The sequence below is a fragment of the Engystomops pustulosus genome, chromosome 4 (assembly GCF_040894005.1).
Source record: "Engystomops pustulosus chromosome 4, aEngPut4.maternal, whole genome shotgun sequence".
Lineage (NCBI taxonomy): Eukaryota > Metazoa > Chordata > Amphibia > Anura > Leptodactylidae > Engystomops > Engystomops pustulosus.
The window spans coordinates 63,902,821-63,919,494 of NC_092414.1; the positions used below are offsets into that span (position 1 = coordinate 63,902,821).

A 16,674-nucleotide genomic window follows, 5' to 3' on the forward strand; every position below is an offset into this window, starting at 1 on the left:
AAACTGCCCAGACTTATGAGTAATTGCTGTAGATTCTGTCGTTCTGTCACTGAGCTCAGTTGATGGTTTAATGTTTACAGCTCTTGGCGACCCATGCACAATGCATTGATATAATAATTTAATAATCAATGTAAGCCGAGAAGTACCACATATACATCCCAATCATGCTCTCTTTTTTCCGTTGACAGTACGGTACAGTGACAAATGTGTGTGTTCACCGTAATGCGACCGGGCACCATAGGCGTCTACAGGGGATCGATATCCAGCCGCAAATTCTGCTACCTGATTTCGGTTTCCAGAATGTTTGTGCGTGTGAAAGGAGGCTTCAGAGGTTAAGAGCTTTCGTGGTCAATAAAAAGAATCCAGTGAAAACAATTATGTAAAAATGGGGCAGTTTTAAAGAGGTATTCCCAGTTTGACAAATGTAACTGTCTTTATGATGAAAATATACTTTCTGTATCAATTTTTCACAGTTTTCTAGATCTCTGCTTGCTGTCTTTCTATAGAAAGCTTCATTTTTTATTTCCAGTGGATAGAAATCTGACTATGGTCACACAGGTGCACCGCTCATTATATCATAGAGCGTAATCAGAGCTGTGTGATATAACGAGCCATGCACCTGTGTGACCATGGTGAGATATCTGTCCACTGGAAATAAACAATGAAGCTTTTTATGGAATAACGGCAAGCAGAGATATAGAAGTATATTGAAAGTTGTATAACTTCTCAATTACTTAAACAATATCTATAACTTGCTGAAATGGGAAAACCCCTTTAACGTGTAAACCAGTTTTTGGCACGAATTAATCCAGTATTCTTGTGTGCGTAGCTCCGTAATTGTGTCCCACTACATTTCCATCTTTCCGTTTCCTTTTTAGTTAATTTGACTTGGAGAAAACTAATGGGATCAATCACAAACCTATAAAAGTTTTTCTTTATTTTTTAGCTTTTCCCTCATGTTTACTTCTGCCTTTTCGCACCATTTAACTCATTTTTTTTTTCTTTTTCACTTTTTTTCTTTTACTTAAAAATCACAATTCTGTCATTTTTAATTTCGTAAAGATTAAATATTTTTTTTTATAATTGCTAAGTTTAATTAGTCTGTATGGCTGGAAAGCAGAGGTGTGGTTCCTTTTTTTTATTAGATGTGTTTAGGCTAATGTGAAGGTCATTGGAAATGCAGATAGTGTGCTGCTGCTGAGAAAACTGTGAACTAGAAAGATAACCCTCCAGAATTCCAAAAAAGAATTTTAACCGTGTGGTTAAAAACATGTACACTTCTGGACAAAAGAGCCATTCTCTGTCCTCTCTGGCAGCACCCGTGCCCCCTTTGTGAAAGCCTCAGTGACTTGGTGGGCCATAATCCACAGACCCTCAGCTACTTCACAGAAACTGAATACTTATTTATTGAGACAACTTATATTCAGATCTTGAATGTCAAAGATTTGGTGGTGTCTTGGCCGCTGACAGGTTTTCAAACGGTTACTGACAGGTGGGAAAACTATGCAGGATACCTCATTCACTTTCCCATATTTCCTCATGTTCCAAATGCTATGCATGTTAACGTTGATCTTTTAAAACAGAGATATGTGTATAGCTGGGAAGGGGGGGGGAGTTACTGAAGAAACACAAAAAAGTCAGTTAAAGCCTATTATACTTGCCAATCAAGATGAAGTCTCTTCACACGTTGTAAACTGTGAGGACAACTTGCTGCTTAGCGAAGTGCCATGCAAATGTGTTTGCACAAGGAGGGAAAAGACTTTCAGCACACGGGTGGGACACAGCTACTATTGTCTCTAGCGAAAACCTGTCATTCACTTAAGTGACATTTTAAAGCTGAGGCTGCAAATAGACTTTTTGTAGAACAGTTTTCTAATTTTAATTATCTAGTTATTGGTCTAGTAGTGTCTAATTTTTGGACCTTTTAGACATATAGTCTAAAAATATGGCAGATTTATCACTAAGGCTGATGCAGCTTTACACTGTCTCTTCCAAGTTTATACCACCTATTTGTGTTCCATCTTGTGTCAGAAATATTAAGAATTCTAACACCGTTCTGGTGTACAGTGTTCAAACTTTTTGAATTTCAAAATGGAATAGAGCAAGTTACAATATTAAACCTTTCGAATATACTGAATTACGTACAGCAGCAAGTATTTGCCTTTTTTTCATCTGTTTCTTTCTCCTGTAGTGAGCAAAGTATCTACAGTATGTAGCACAACATGTGTAATGAAATATATGGATAAGAAAAGGAGACTAAAGCTCAATTCTTTCCATACCTAGAGATTTTATTTATTAAATGTTGTTAAAAGTTTGATTATGCTTTTAAGTCCCCTCTACTTTCAAGGCATGAAACTCCTTTTCTGATAAGCCATGCTCGCTATTTGGAAGGGGCAAAAAAAAGTCTCTAATAGACAAATTCAAATTCTTGATTATAATTATTTTTTGCACTGCCTTTCTGATGAAAAAGCTAGTATTGTCAGGTTTCAGAATGAATTTTACAGGCTCAAAACCCAATTAAATTTACATTTGCTCTAACAGTACAAAACCCATAGAGCAGTGATGGCAAACCTTTTAGAGACCGAGTGCCCAAACTACAACAAAGACCCACTGATTTATTGCAAAGTGCCAGCACAGAAATGTAATTTGTGATTTATACTCCCTTCTCTGTCACAGTTTTCATTGATACCAGCCCCTGAGGACACCAATAAAGCAGAAAATAGTCCCAGGTACAGCTGTAACTTTAAAATAGGTCTGTGCACAGCAAGTCCTGTGCTGTCTGGGACTGCAGGAAGATACCTGGAGTCCTCTCTGGTGATGGCCTGAGTGCCCATAGAAAGGGCTCCGAGTGCCACCTCTGGCACCAGTGCCATAGGTTAGCCATCACTGCCATAGAGGGATTGACTAGACTGAAGCATTTTTGGAACTTTTTTTCTTAATTTCTTTTTCATGATAAATGCTCTTTGGATTGACTAAAACATGGCTTTAGTTTCACTGGATGTGATTTATGTAGGCTCCGTTGAAGTGTTAGACACTCTTCCTACACCACCTCTTCGCTGACATACTTGACACCGATATTTTATCCCACAGTTTTAATAAAACTCATATGTTTTAAGGATGTGGACTATTTTCATCCCTCAAGAGTAAACCGTTTTATCAAACACATAATAAATATATTAAAGGGAACCTGTCAGCACCATTATGATTTTTGAACTGTACCTCATAGGACCTCAGATGACTTTAAAAGTAATGAATTTCTTGTATTTAGTAGTGGCAGCACAGTGGAGAAGAAACCTATATTGATTATTAATTCTCTGTCTGAAGTATCAGCCTGAAGTAGCATGCCTAAAAAACTCTCCATAGATGTCAATGAGTTTGCTCTAATCTATTGCTGCCTATTGATATGAGGTTACTGTAAAAATATCACTTAGTACCAAGAGCTAGTAGATACTAGAGCTCAGCCAACTTGGCAGCCCCTGTAGTCATGGACACAAAATACACAATCCATACATTTAAAAAAAAAAACATCACCAAGGACCTCATTTTCATTAAAGATAAGTTACAGAAGTCCATTATAGCTGTATTGCAAATATGTCCTTCTGCCTTCTCTAAGCATTTGCATTACAATATAATTGTGTTTTTTTACTTACCTTGCATCCTGACAGAATCATCTGTGTAGTCCCAGGGGTTTGGATGTATTTCAAAAAAACCACATGTGACTTTTCTGTGCTGCAGACTGCTCAGCTTTGTGCTCCTGCACAGCTCCTCCCTCCTGCTCCTTCACAGAGCACACAGCCTGAACACAAAGTTGGGGGCTGAGAGCTGTGAAGTGAGCAGTACAATTACAACACAATTGTATTGTAATGCAAATGCTTAACGAATGCAGAAATAACAATGTATCTGTAATGGGCGTATGTAACCTGTCTTTAGTGAAAATGAAATCCCTGGTGACGGGTTCCCTTTTAATGAGTCAAATCGAAAATTTGTGATATATTCCTTTTATAAAATTCTAACACGGATAAGTAGTTGCTGTAGTCCTATATTACCCGTACAGGTGAAAATGATACACTAGGTACAGGCAGTCCCCGGGTTACAAGATAGGGTCGGGAGGTTTGTTCTTAAGTTGAATTTGTATGTAAGTCGAAACTGTATATATTATATTTGTAGATCCAAAAAAAAAAAAATTTGGCCCCAGTGACAATTGGAGTTCAAACATTTTTTGCTGTAATGGGACCAAGGATTATCAATAAAGCTTCATTACAGACACCTTACAGCTGGTCATTGCAATCTGGGACTATAGTAAAGCTTCCAGAGAGTTTCACTAAAGATCAGAGGGGTCTGTCTGTAACTATGGGTTGTCTGTAAGTCGGGTGTCCTTAAGTAGGGGACCGCCTGTAATATATATTATTAGATAGGAAAGCTTCTTTCTCAGTTGTAAACTATACATAAACTTCGTTTTGGTTGAGCAAGATGGATTTTTCTGACGTAGGTTTTAGATTACAGCGGCTAATAAAAGGCTATAGAAAATGGAGGAGGGAGGAAACAAATGAGAAAACGGGGAACTTAAAAAGGGATCTGCATCTAATCGTAAGATTTTTATCTCACCAACAATTGTTTATGTTGGCAATGGTCAGTATTTCTCTATAACATCCTGCTTCTGTAGGGGACTACTGAGGATTCTAGACAAAGCCTACAGAGGGGAAAACTGCAAAAATGTCAAAACAAAAAAAACCGTTTCTGAGAAACATAAGGGGTATCAAGAAAATGAACCTTACAGTGTAGGACTGCCTCACGAGAGGATACAGCTGCATAAGGATCTATTTGCTATCGCCCATTATCCTTATGTAAGCGGCTCATTTTGGTTGAGAAATCTTATGTCATGTTTATATAGAGATTGCTCATTAACTTTAGATATTCTCACTTCATGTAAAAAGAATGCATTAAACTGCAGGGACATTTTGTCTCTCATCCAAAAAGAAATCTAGAGACGTATCAAACATGCTAGTTTTGACAGAAAGTAGGGAAATAAATAACATTTGTGTAACATAAATACACAGTGTAGTATAATATGTAATCCTAGAGATGTCTGCCAAGAACCTTCACCTCAAAACCAGAGACCTCTTGGAGCCTTATGGACAAGTTTTACTTTTAAGTTGAAAAGTGCAAATAATGTGGCGTTGTGGTCTGATATTTTCATAGAATTTAGGATATTGAATATAAATAACTACCTGCTTTGAACTTTATAGATTTTGCAAACACTTTCCCACATAAGATCTATTATGGAGAAGACCTGTCCATGTCCGTGGTAAATCTCATTCAGTGGTTAACAGTGTGATCTGGCACATGAGACGGATATTGATGGCAGCCGTTCATGTAGCCAAAAATGGGACTGTACTGTAATTGATGGCAATTTTTTAAATCTATTTTAAGAAGGATTAAGATTTTTTTTTTTTTTGTATAAATTTGTCTTATCAGACTGTAGACACACATAGCCCAGTCACTGCAGGCCAGAATAGCCAGTGGCTAACCAGCATAGGCCACAGCATGGATGGGGATGAGATTTTTGTAAATCTTTTTCAACATGCTACTGACTTAACAACAAGAACCTTTTTTTTTTTTTTCTTGTTTCATTGTTGAGGTCTGCATTTTGTGATAGTTTTAAGCAAGTAGTGGGTTCAAAATCTTTTTATTATATTTTTTCCTGTTTTAAATTCTCTCAGATATTTCTCACCTTTCTTTTTTTAACCATCTATGATTTTTGTAGTTAGCCCTCTTAACTATTGTTTTCTATGTGTTTATTATTACACCTTGCACTATTCTTTTTTTTCTCAACTGCAGACTGGTCTGCAAAAAAAAAATCTTTTGACAAGGCTCCTTAAAATCTGAATTTCAGCAAATTTTAGGCTTTTAAAGGGAACCTGTCATCAGAAATTGGCCTAATAAACCACTAGCAGTATGCTTTCAAGAAGGCGATCAGCTTCTAGATGATGTTTCTTTATTGGGGCACAGTGATGGCACAGTGGTTTTAAATTGGTAAATTAGTCAAGGAGGTGGAGAGTTTAACACTGAAGTCAAGCTTTTCCAGCTTTACAGTGCCCCCTTGACAGTAATTGATGGGCCTATATCCTAGGACATCATTGATCAGATCTCATTAAGTCCGGTGCATGATGTCAATCACATGGGAAGAGGTGTTCAAAGGCAGGGAGAGCATGACTTCAGTGTTAAACTCTCCGCCTCCGCGACTTTATACATTTTAACTTCGAAGTTTTCTGGGTGATGCCACCATGCTGGGTCTTAACCCCTTACCGACATGTGATGTAGTATTAAGTCACATGCCAGGTGCAGGTGCATGGAGAGGGCTCACAGGCTGAGCACTCTCCTAGCTGGTAAGTCTTTGCTGCATATTGCTAGCACCGATCGTGGGTGTTTTCCCGCTGATCGCCGCCATACTGTAGTATGGTAGTGTATGGTAGGATCGCTCCGACAACCTCCAAATACCCTAGGGAGTCTGAAAAATAGTAGAAATTAAAAAAAAGTTTAAAAAACATAACTCAAATCACCCCCTTTCCTTAGAACTGATATAAATATAAATAAACAGTACAAATCATAAACACATTAGCTATCGCCGTGTCCGAAAATGCCCGATTAAATTATAATAACTGTTTTTCACTGTGTTTAACCCTTGGCAGAAAAAAAGTCAAAAATGGCACTTTTTTGCCATTTTAAAAAATATAAAAAGTACTATAAAAAGTGATCAAAAGGTCATACAATCCTAAAAATGATAACATTGAAAATGGTATCAAAAGTCACAACAAAAATGACACCACCCAACACTCTGTGCACCAAAGTATAACAAAGTTATCAGCGACAGGAGATGGCAAAATCCCAAACTTTTTTTTGTACAGGAGGTTTTAATTTTTGTAAATGTATGAAAACAGTATAAAACCTATACAAATTTGGTATCCTCGTAATCGTACCAACCCAAAGATTAAAGTAGACATGTCATTTGGGGCACACAGTGAAATTCCTAAAAGACAAGCCCGCAAGAATGCTTTTGCGTTTTTTTTTTTACTGATTTTTCACTGCATTTGGAATTTTTTTCCCGCTTCCCAGTATACGGCATGGAATATTAAATACCACCATTTTGAAGGGTCATTTGTTAGGCAGAAAATAAGCCATAACACAGCTCTGTACATGAAAAAAATAAAAATTATAGATTTTTGCAGGTGGGGAGTGAAAAATGAAAACGCAAAAACGAAAAAGGGCATCGTCGGGAAGGGGTTAAAAAACTATCTAGAAGCTGTTCATCTGCTTGACAACATACTGGTCATGGTTTATTAGGCCAATTTCTGATGACAGGTTCCCTTTAAAGCCCGCACACAACTATGGCTGTGACTGGGCTTGGAGCCGAAAGGGAGGGGACAGGAGCCTGATAAAGTTACTAGGGCACAGTAAGATGGCGGGTGGACAAAACCATTGCTTGCAGTTTTTAGCCATTCATTTGAACAGACTTGGATTATGGAACAAATTTCAATTCTAACATATTTTGGTTTGGTTTCAGAAGAGAAGAGGAACAGTGTAAATTCAAGTGCAGAGTCGGTCAGTTCATCGAATGCAAACAGCTCGGTGAGCTCCAGCTGTGTTCAACGCTCCAATGTGAATAATCTCAACTCAAGTGATCCTGACCTGGAAGTGATTAAAGTGAGCAGGCCAAATTCCCTGTAAGTTTCATGATGTGTGGTGGTGCATTCTAAACATATATATATTTTTATTTAAAAATAATATTGGTAAAATTATATAGAAATATATACAAAAAATATAAGGATGGAAAGATATATATATATCTCTGTCAAGAGAGATCTTTTGTGTATCTGTATACTTTTTGCATGTTTCAAACACCTACACTTGCACATTTCTACTTGGCTCACTCAGTTGATCCACCCCGCACACAATCTTTTGCAGTGGCTTATTTCAACGAGAGCAAGAGGATTAGGCAGCTTGAAATCCTATCTTCCCTGACATCTGCAGAGTCTAATGTGTATGGATAGCTAAAGGATACCTAGTCCAATACAAAGTCCCTCCATGCTACTGATTCACAGGCTGCTACAGTGTGCAGGAGCACTTCCCCCACTGAAACTTCCTCTGTCCTAAGGAGATAACATTAAGCAGAGGGTGGGGAAAGTGCTGAGTGAGCAAAGGGGGAGAATGAGACCGTGTAACAGCCTTTGAAGCTACAACACAGAGAGGCCCTGGTAACAAGAGTCCTGAGAATAGAAACCGTGGATCACAAATCTAAGAAGAATGCCACTGTCACAGTGCCTGGATCTATGTGTTGGTTTTCCTGGTTTATCATTATTGATTTTGATGGTAGATTTCCTTTAATCTGCTTAAGAAAAGTTCAGAAATTATGGTGGATCTTATATCTTTGGTCTGGAATTGTGTGCCACTCTCTTTTTTTTCCGGTATAGAGTGAAATTGTACCTTTTTTTGGTTTTTTTTTAAACCATGCTCTTAAATTGGTTTGCCCATGAAAGAAAATTCTTAAAGTTCAACCCCCTAGTGAGGTTTATACAATGTCATTTTCATTACAATTTCACTCAGTTTTATTGCTGTTTTAGCACCTATCACTCAGTGATGGTCATTGTAAAATTCCAGTGTGTGGGCGTAATTTTCACTAAGCAGACACAAATTCATTCCTCTAGTGCTGTGAGATGCTGTGTGCTGACAATGTGTTTAGATTATCAGGGTCCAGGTTTACATACACTTTTATTTAGCTTCTGAACATTCTTTGAGTATCTGAACCATAGAAAGATAGATGAGAGATGTCTAATATGCATCTCATGTATCTAGTCATGACATTCTCAGCTCTGCTATAACAGCCATAACATACACATACGCTATAACAACCCTCCCCTGGATAAAGACCTTATCTGTCTCTCCTCATGCTGTTGCTTGCCGGCAGTAAGTGTGTGTGTATAAGCTCCTCTTCGAATGCATGGGTCAGGGTTGGAGTGCAGAGAGCAGTTCAGTGCAGGAAGGAGAACAATATGTCTTCACAACCTTAAACTCAGAAGATTTAGGGGCAACAGGTTGGCTCATATATCTGTGAAATGCTATATTTTTGTTAATAACAGTGAATTAGAGAATGTATTATTTTGTTATCCTGAGTATATTTAAGAATCTTGTCTTTGTGAGAATACCCCTTTAATTGTTTGGCCAAACAGTTATAATCTAAATTCTGTGTTTTTTATCGCCAAGTTAGTGAGTTTCGAAAAAAGTCAAAAGGCAAAAAGAAATCGGGTGATAACTCTGCCAACTCTGCAGAAAATCTTACTACAGCAAATTTATAGGAGGGTATTTTTAGGCACAAAAATGTGTAAATGTGCTCATGCATCAGAAAATTGGTAAATTTAGAGAAAAACAACAAATTCTTGTGCCCAGCATTGTTGCAGACTTTTCGCATAAAAAATATGCAAATTTACAGTGTATAACATGGTATTTAAAAAAATGATTCATTTTTGAATGACACCTATGATGAAGTATAAAGTATTCAGAAAGGATTTGCCTCACCTGAACATACGCTACTTATGTCATTTGTGTCATTACATTCCACATGTTCATGTTCTTTATGTATTTTCAAATGAAGAAAGAGGTGGGTAGAAGGAACATCCTTTTTTCGGTGTGGAGGTATTTTGTGTGCCCACCCTTCTTTGAAATTCCATCGAGGGATTTGTTCAGTGAGACTCAGTCGTAAACTTTGATTGGGGAAAGTTACACTTGTATCTACTATATAAACATGTTGATATTGGGAAATGCGTAAGAGCATAATCCTCGCCTATTTATCCGCAATACCAAGATAAACGAAGCACAAATCTACACATTGTTTAGAAACCAGATGAAGCACTCAGTCCTGGTGTGAAGCGTGTTGTTGTCCTGTCATTAAGCAGTTTTTTTATTGTATATTTTTTACCAAATAAACCCTGTGGTCATTTTACTGATAACTTTTTTTAATCAAATTGTATTGTTCCAAAACTGGAGTCATTGACCAAGGCTATGGCTCTGTTTCCGCATGCACAACGCCCCCAGGTGAGCAGCTAATTGGAGATTGTTGTACGAGAAACGTCTACACGAGAGTAGCGTCCTTTTGGGGTTTACGGTATATCTTTTCACAATTGAAGTTGCAGTCCTAACACATGTTATTGTGCAACCTTCTATATTTGATGTCTTCAAAGCTTAGATGTCTCAGAAAACTTTTTTTTGACTGTCTGTTATGTCGCTTCTATACTTTGATGTGTTAAGTACAGTTGGGTGGCGATTTCCTTAATTTCCTCCTCTGTTTTCTAGTTAACCTGAGGGTCCCAAGTCTTCCTGTACTAGTGTTTTATAGATATTGGTACATTTTTAGTCCTGTTGCTGCATGTGCCAGATATCATGCTTATCACATAATAAGAATCTATAATAAGAACATCAAGGTTAATTGTGGATTTCATGATTCTCTTTGGTCTTCACTTGGTTATCCAGCATCCTCTGTAGGTTATTTTTGACATTAAGTGTATATGAAGCAATTGAATTAAGTGTTGTATATCAGAATGTATCTTTCTATGTATAAATACATATTATCTATGATTGTATATTTTTAGAAAAAAAGGAACCAATTAATTCCCTCTAAAGCAAAGCTACTGGGGATGAGCCAATTTATTGCTTTTATCTCTGGCAATGAATGTGCTTTATCTCTGAAGATTATTTCAGACTAGGAGCAGACTTTTTTTTAACTTTTATAATTGAAAATGTGGCCTAAATAAGTAATTCGTTGGCATGGGAGTAGTAAAGTCACAAAAACGTGCGAGGCAGGTGTCAGTGTAAAATTCTTTTATAGTATCTAACTCGAAAATGTTTATCAAAGTACAAAGTAGGTGCAATAATTAATCCTCTTGTTCATGACTTTTAAATGTTATTGGTTACTTAAGTTCGTTCTATCCTGTTCACATTAATGTTGAGAATTCTTGCTTTAGTAATTGAAGGTCATTTAGCCCCTTACCGACGTGTGGCGTGGAAACCAATCAGAGCTCAGCTTTAATGTTACAAATAGCTATAGGAAAATGAAGGCTGAGCTTTGATTGGTTTTCATGAGCTACTAGAACAGTTCTGCTCTCAGACACCTCTAATAAATCTCAGTCATCTCTAAAAGGTTTGCCTTCACTGTCCTAGGTCATATCTACCATTATTGTATTTCACCCAGATTTGCCTCTGCGTAGCAACCTTCTGCATGTGTGGATAAAGTGTAATATGTACTGTATTTGAATAAATAAGCAGATTTGGAGATCATCATCTTTTTTTTTCTTTCTTCAATTAATTTTGTTTGAGAAAGGAACACAGAATATCAAAACAATATATAACAAAAATTGTACTGTAATACTCTTCAACACCAGGGTCTCTGTGTACCTTATGCTTGGTTTTATAAGCGATTAGTGTTTTTTATTTTTACATCCTAAAGGCCAATAGTGTTGTGTTTATGTTAGCTTTTTGTAACGTCTGACCTGTACTGTTAAATGCCGGGTCTTAGTTTTTACATGCCTACCTAAACTCTGCCTCTTTCCTGTCTTTCATATCACTCTTCTCAGATAGCTGCATAAGTTAGAAACATGACCTGGAGTTAGTACAGTATATTCTCTGGAATTCAGATTGTTTTGGGCGTTGCAGCGTGATTCTTTGATCAAAATAGTCTAAACTTTAGACAGCACATAGCTGGTGACGGGTGCATGTGCTAAATCCTGTTCGCCCACAAGGCGACATAGCCTTTGGCAGTAAAGAGGACAATGATTTGCATACTTTATTTATGGAGGTAAATAAGTGTCTCTGCTTGTGCAGAATTTTTGGAGCCATTTGGCAGATATGTCGTTATTTCAGCACTGACGGCCACAAATCTTAACCTTTTGTTAATAAAGTCTTTCCAACTATTGCATTTTTGACAGAGTAAGCTATGAGTGCTTACAAATGTTATCCATCTTCCCTCATATGTAGTTCATTTTTCTACTTCTCTAGATTTGTTGATCTTTGATATGTTATTATATGATGATTATATCCATTTGATGTATGCTGTAACCTCCACAGTAAGTGGCAGCATTTGCAAAGAGATGAATGTCGCAGTGACTAGGTTTCCAAATTATTTTTTTTCAATTTTCTTAATGGGTAAAATTATTTTAAATGGACTATTTAAAGGGAACCTGTTGTGTTCCAAATGTTTTCTTAGAAAAGAACTAAGTTAAATTATCTTTATGCCAGCAGTTGGACAGACCTAACTATACTTGGTCCACCCAGGTTTCTTTTAAAGGATATGTCACGTGGAATAACAGCCCAAAACAAGTCAGCTTTCCGCAACCATACCCTTGGTCAATCTCTAAGCATATTTGTTATTATTGATGTGTGTTTTGTAGCTTTTATAACTTTAGCTCCAACCTGGGACCCATTGTATGCTAATTAGCTATTATGGGTCTGATGGACCAGAACTCTCCATGCCCCTCTCCTCCTCTGTTTCTCCTCCTCTATCATCCCCTTTTGATTCCAGTTCTCGCGGCTCTGGTTTGTACGATTGCAATCCCTACTTCCAGTCAGGGTCTCTTGATTGCTGCACATGCGCTGCCCGCCTCGTGGTTTGTTTCTAGAATCTCCTGTGACGTAACTCACAAACCACAGCAGCCGGCGCAGCCATAGAGAGGGGAGCTACCTGGATCCCGGCAACTGGATGAGAGGAGGAGAAACACAGGAGGAGATTTACCCGTAGTAGTGAATTAGCATACTATGGGACTCAGGTTGGAGCTAAAGTAATAAAAGGTGTACAATACACATATAAACATAATGCATATACGGTACTTAGAAAGAGGCTCAGATGGTTTAGGAAGACTGCTTTGTTGTCGGCAGTTATTTCATAAGACAGGTGTCCTTTAAGCAGATTTGTGGCAAAGTAGTTGTTGTTCCTTCTTGCAGTTAGAGATTTGAGGCTCTATAGGGTCTTGCATACAGTAATATGATGTGTTTGTGATATTTGTGCTATTTCAGGTTATTTTTGCAACCTGCGCACCATGAGGAAATAATTGTTTTCGATTGAACCTTGTTGGTTTAGTAAGACTGTACTGTAAAAATGAACTTGCTTGACCTGAATTACATTTTTTCATCTTGCTTTGGCACAAATCCCAGTAATGCCAGACATTGTAAACTAAGAGGAAGTTTCACAGGTTCTTACTCTGTCAGAATGCATCAGGGTTCCTCCTGTTACTGATGAAGTCTATGGGGCACACGTACCATTTGTTTCTTTAGTCTCTTTCAACCCCTTAATGCTGAGGCCCTTTTTTGTTTTTTACATTTCAATTTTTATCACTCCCCACCTTCAAAAATAACTTTTTTATTTTTCCATCTAAAGAGCACTGCGATGGCTTGTTTTCTGCATAACAAATTGCACTTCATAGTAATGGCATTTAATATTCCATGCCGTGTACTGGAAGCGGGAAAAAAATTCCAAATGAAGTGAAATTGGTGGAAAATACATTTGTGCTGTTTTCTTGTGGGTTTGGATGTTACGGCTTTCAATGTGCGCCCCAAATGTCTACTTTGTTTGGATTGGTGCGATCACCAGGATACCACATTTATATCGGTTTTATAATGTTTTCATACATCTACAAAAATTAAAACCTAGTTTTGCCATATTCGTGCTAATAACTTTTTCATACTTAAAGGGGTATTCTCGTCTGGGCATTCACATTCAGTTTGATTAATCTGCCATTAATAAACATTTCTTCAATTAGATGTTATTAAAAAAAATGTTCCTGTGTGAAGATAATTTTCCATAGATGTAGTGATATGGTCCCTTAGAAACGAGATAGCTTCCTCGGATACGGCCACCTCTGCTGGAGTGATTGCACAAATAAACAAAAAGTTTTTGTATATGAAATATCTGAGAATTACTACATGTCCCACAGCCGTCCTGTGGTAATGATTGCTGAATCCTGGTGGTCAGGCAAGGCTCAATAGCGCATGTCTGGCCACTGCTGCCTAAATGTGACGTGGTCGTAACCGAGGAAGCCATCTAGTTTCTAAGGGACAACATGGCTATGTTTATGGGAAATTATCTTCACACCGAAACATTTTTTTTAATAACATCCAATTGAAGAAATGTTTATATATGAAAGATTAATGAAACTGAATGTGAATGCCGAGACGAGAATACCCCTTTAAGTGTACGGAGCTGTGTGTGGTGTAATTTTTTCTGACTTTTGATGATGTTTGCAATGCTACCATTTTAAGGACTGTAGGACCATTTGATCGTTTTTTATAGAATTTTTTTTTTATTTTTCAAAATGGCCAAAAAAATAGCAATAGACTTTGTGTGCTATTTTCCGTTACAGGGTTAAATGCCGGGAATAACTGTTATTAGGTTTTGATAGAGCAGATGATTTTTACTGTTTATTTATATCAATTCTAGGATAAGGGGGGTGATTTGAATTTTTAGGTGTTTTATTTTTTTATTTTTACTATTTTTCAAACCCCCTAGGGTACTTTAACCCTAGGTTGTCTGAGTGATCCTACCATATACTGTATATGGGGATTTAGCCCCTCGTTTATTACAATGTGCAAATCGCACATTGAAATGAATGTTTTAAAGTGTGTCAGCCTGCGTTCTTTGTATGACCCGAGGTTGTCATAGTAAGTGATTGCTGTCCATGGATGACCTAACAGTGGGCGGCGATCAAATCCAATATGGCGGCGCCCACCCACTGCTTGTATTTAAATGCATCTGGCAGCTTTTCCGGAGGCATTTCCTTGGTTAACACCTGCGATCGCTAGCAGCATCATCTGTGTAATATGCAGCAAACACCCAGATGGCATACTTTATGCTGAAGATGGCATACTTTAGCAGTGCTTTGTATCATTTTAATTTTGCCATTGTTATGAATGTTTTTTTTTTCTTATTCTCTGATTTGTAGGGTTTTTTAAAAAAAAATTTGCGACTTTCTAGGTACATGTATGGAACTAAGCAGGAGCCAGTTTTACTTCAATTTTCACCTGAAAAGTCTCTAATTTGCTAATTTAAAAAAAAGTCCTAAATCAAAAAAAGCATATGTCTTGCAAAGATAAATTAGGAACACCACAACAGAAACACCGACTCTACGTTGAAAAATGCATACAAAAAGTCCCCAAAAAGTGTAAGAAACCCGCAAAATGACTAGAAAACAAAACAAGTAAAAAAAAAAGATACATGTCCCCCTATGTGTATTAGTTGAGAGACTCATTTCTACTTGTAATGTTTATGTAATATATTAAGATGTAACGAAATGTGAAATAAATCCATAAGTAAATCTTTCCCTTTGTCAGAAAACTTACCAAGAAGCAAAGCTCTACTTAAATAATAATCTCTTCCAGAGCTCCATAAAATAAACTGATACATCCATAAAAGCATTCCCAACCATTGTCCTTAAAACAAGACCACAAGAGTTATTTGACCTTGTGCAGTGCTTTTGTCTCATGTAGAAGGATGCAAGACCAACCCTACAGACCCTCTTACATTGGGTATGTTGGCCTGTTAAGTGTCTAATACCAAACAGATTGTAGACTTTAGGGGTTGTCCACTTTAAGCACATTCCAGTAAATAATTGATATTGGTGTGTAATGAAAAGTTATACAAATTTCCAATATACTTTCTTTATCAATTCTTAACGGTTTTTCTAGATCTCTGCTTTCTGTATTCTTGCTGTCATGCAACAGAAAACTTCATTATTTACTTGGCCAGCTTGTTAGTATCACACATCTTTCATTACTCTCCCTGATATCACGAGACCTGCACCTGTGTGACATCACATGACTATAGACCGGTGTTTATCTACAGGACGTAAAGAATACAACACCTATCTAAAGAAAAAAGCCATTCCGACCAAAAAATGCAAAATACATATAATCTTTATTAGCTAATCAAATGATACACATTTTAAAAACAGAAAAGGAAAACAAGGACACTACACAAAATCAGACGAATATTGCAGGGTGATGTATGGGGATAGGTGCTACTCTCCTAAGAGAGGTGTGCCCAGAAAGATGTGCTATGAGTCCAAAAAGGAAATATCTCTGAGATAATCTGGGATCAATGTACAATATTTAAAGTGCATAGTGCCTATACATTAAGTGGGCATACCTTGCTCTGGAAGCACATGAATTAATTACAGCCTATCACAATAGCAGCAAAACAAACATATTGCACGTACCCATTGTTACTGGTTCACCTGCCGTCTGAAATAAAAGGAAGTAAAGAATGGAGTTTCCTATTACATGAAAGCAAAAATAAATCTAGAAAAAACATTGAGAATTGATAGAGAAAGTATAGTGGAAATGTGTATAACTTTTCATAACACAAACATTATCAATTATTTGCTGGAATGTTCCTAAAGTGAACAACCCTTTTATTGATATAAAATGCAGAGCTGGTGACTCTGGATGGGGAAGGGGGGAGGAGACAGACCGCAAGACTGCACAGAGCTGTGCATAACTAAGAGCCCATAGCTCTTCAGGATCATTTGCATTTACACAAAAAAAGCTAAAATTTTAGGTTTACAATCCATGATCCTGGTGGTAGATTTCCTTGAATCAAATTTTCCTGGTTTACGTGTACATGAGGTTATAGGGATGGGT

General features: G+C 37.2%; 1 protein-coding gene across 3 annotated transcripts in view; it reads left to right on the forward strand.

The window, feature by feature from the left end:
* ARHGAP26 (Rho GTPase activating protein 26) overlaps window positions 1-16,674 on the forward strand; it is a 202,397-nt gene that overhangs the window by 141,423 nt on the left and 44,300 nt on the right. The window contains exon 20 of one of the 3 annotated variants that reach the window (XM_072146119.1): window positions 189-249. In XM_072146119.1, the coding sequence (XP_072002220.1) occupies window positions 189-223 (35 nt within the window). In that variant the 3' untranslated portion in view covers window positions 224-249. Of the gene's footprint in view, window positions 1-188; window positions 250-7,561; window positions 7,722-16,674 lie in introns of those variants that run through there. The other 2 variants (XM_072146117.1, XM_072146116.1) reach the window with 2 other exon arrangements.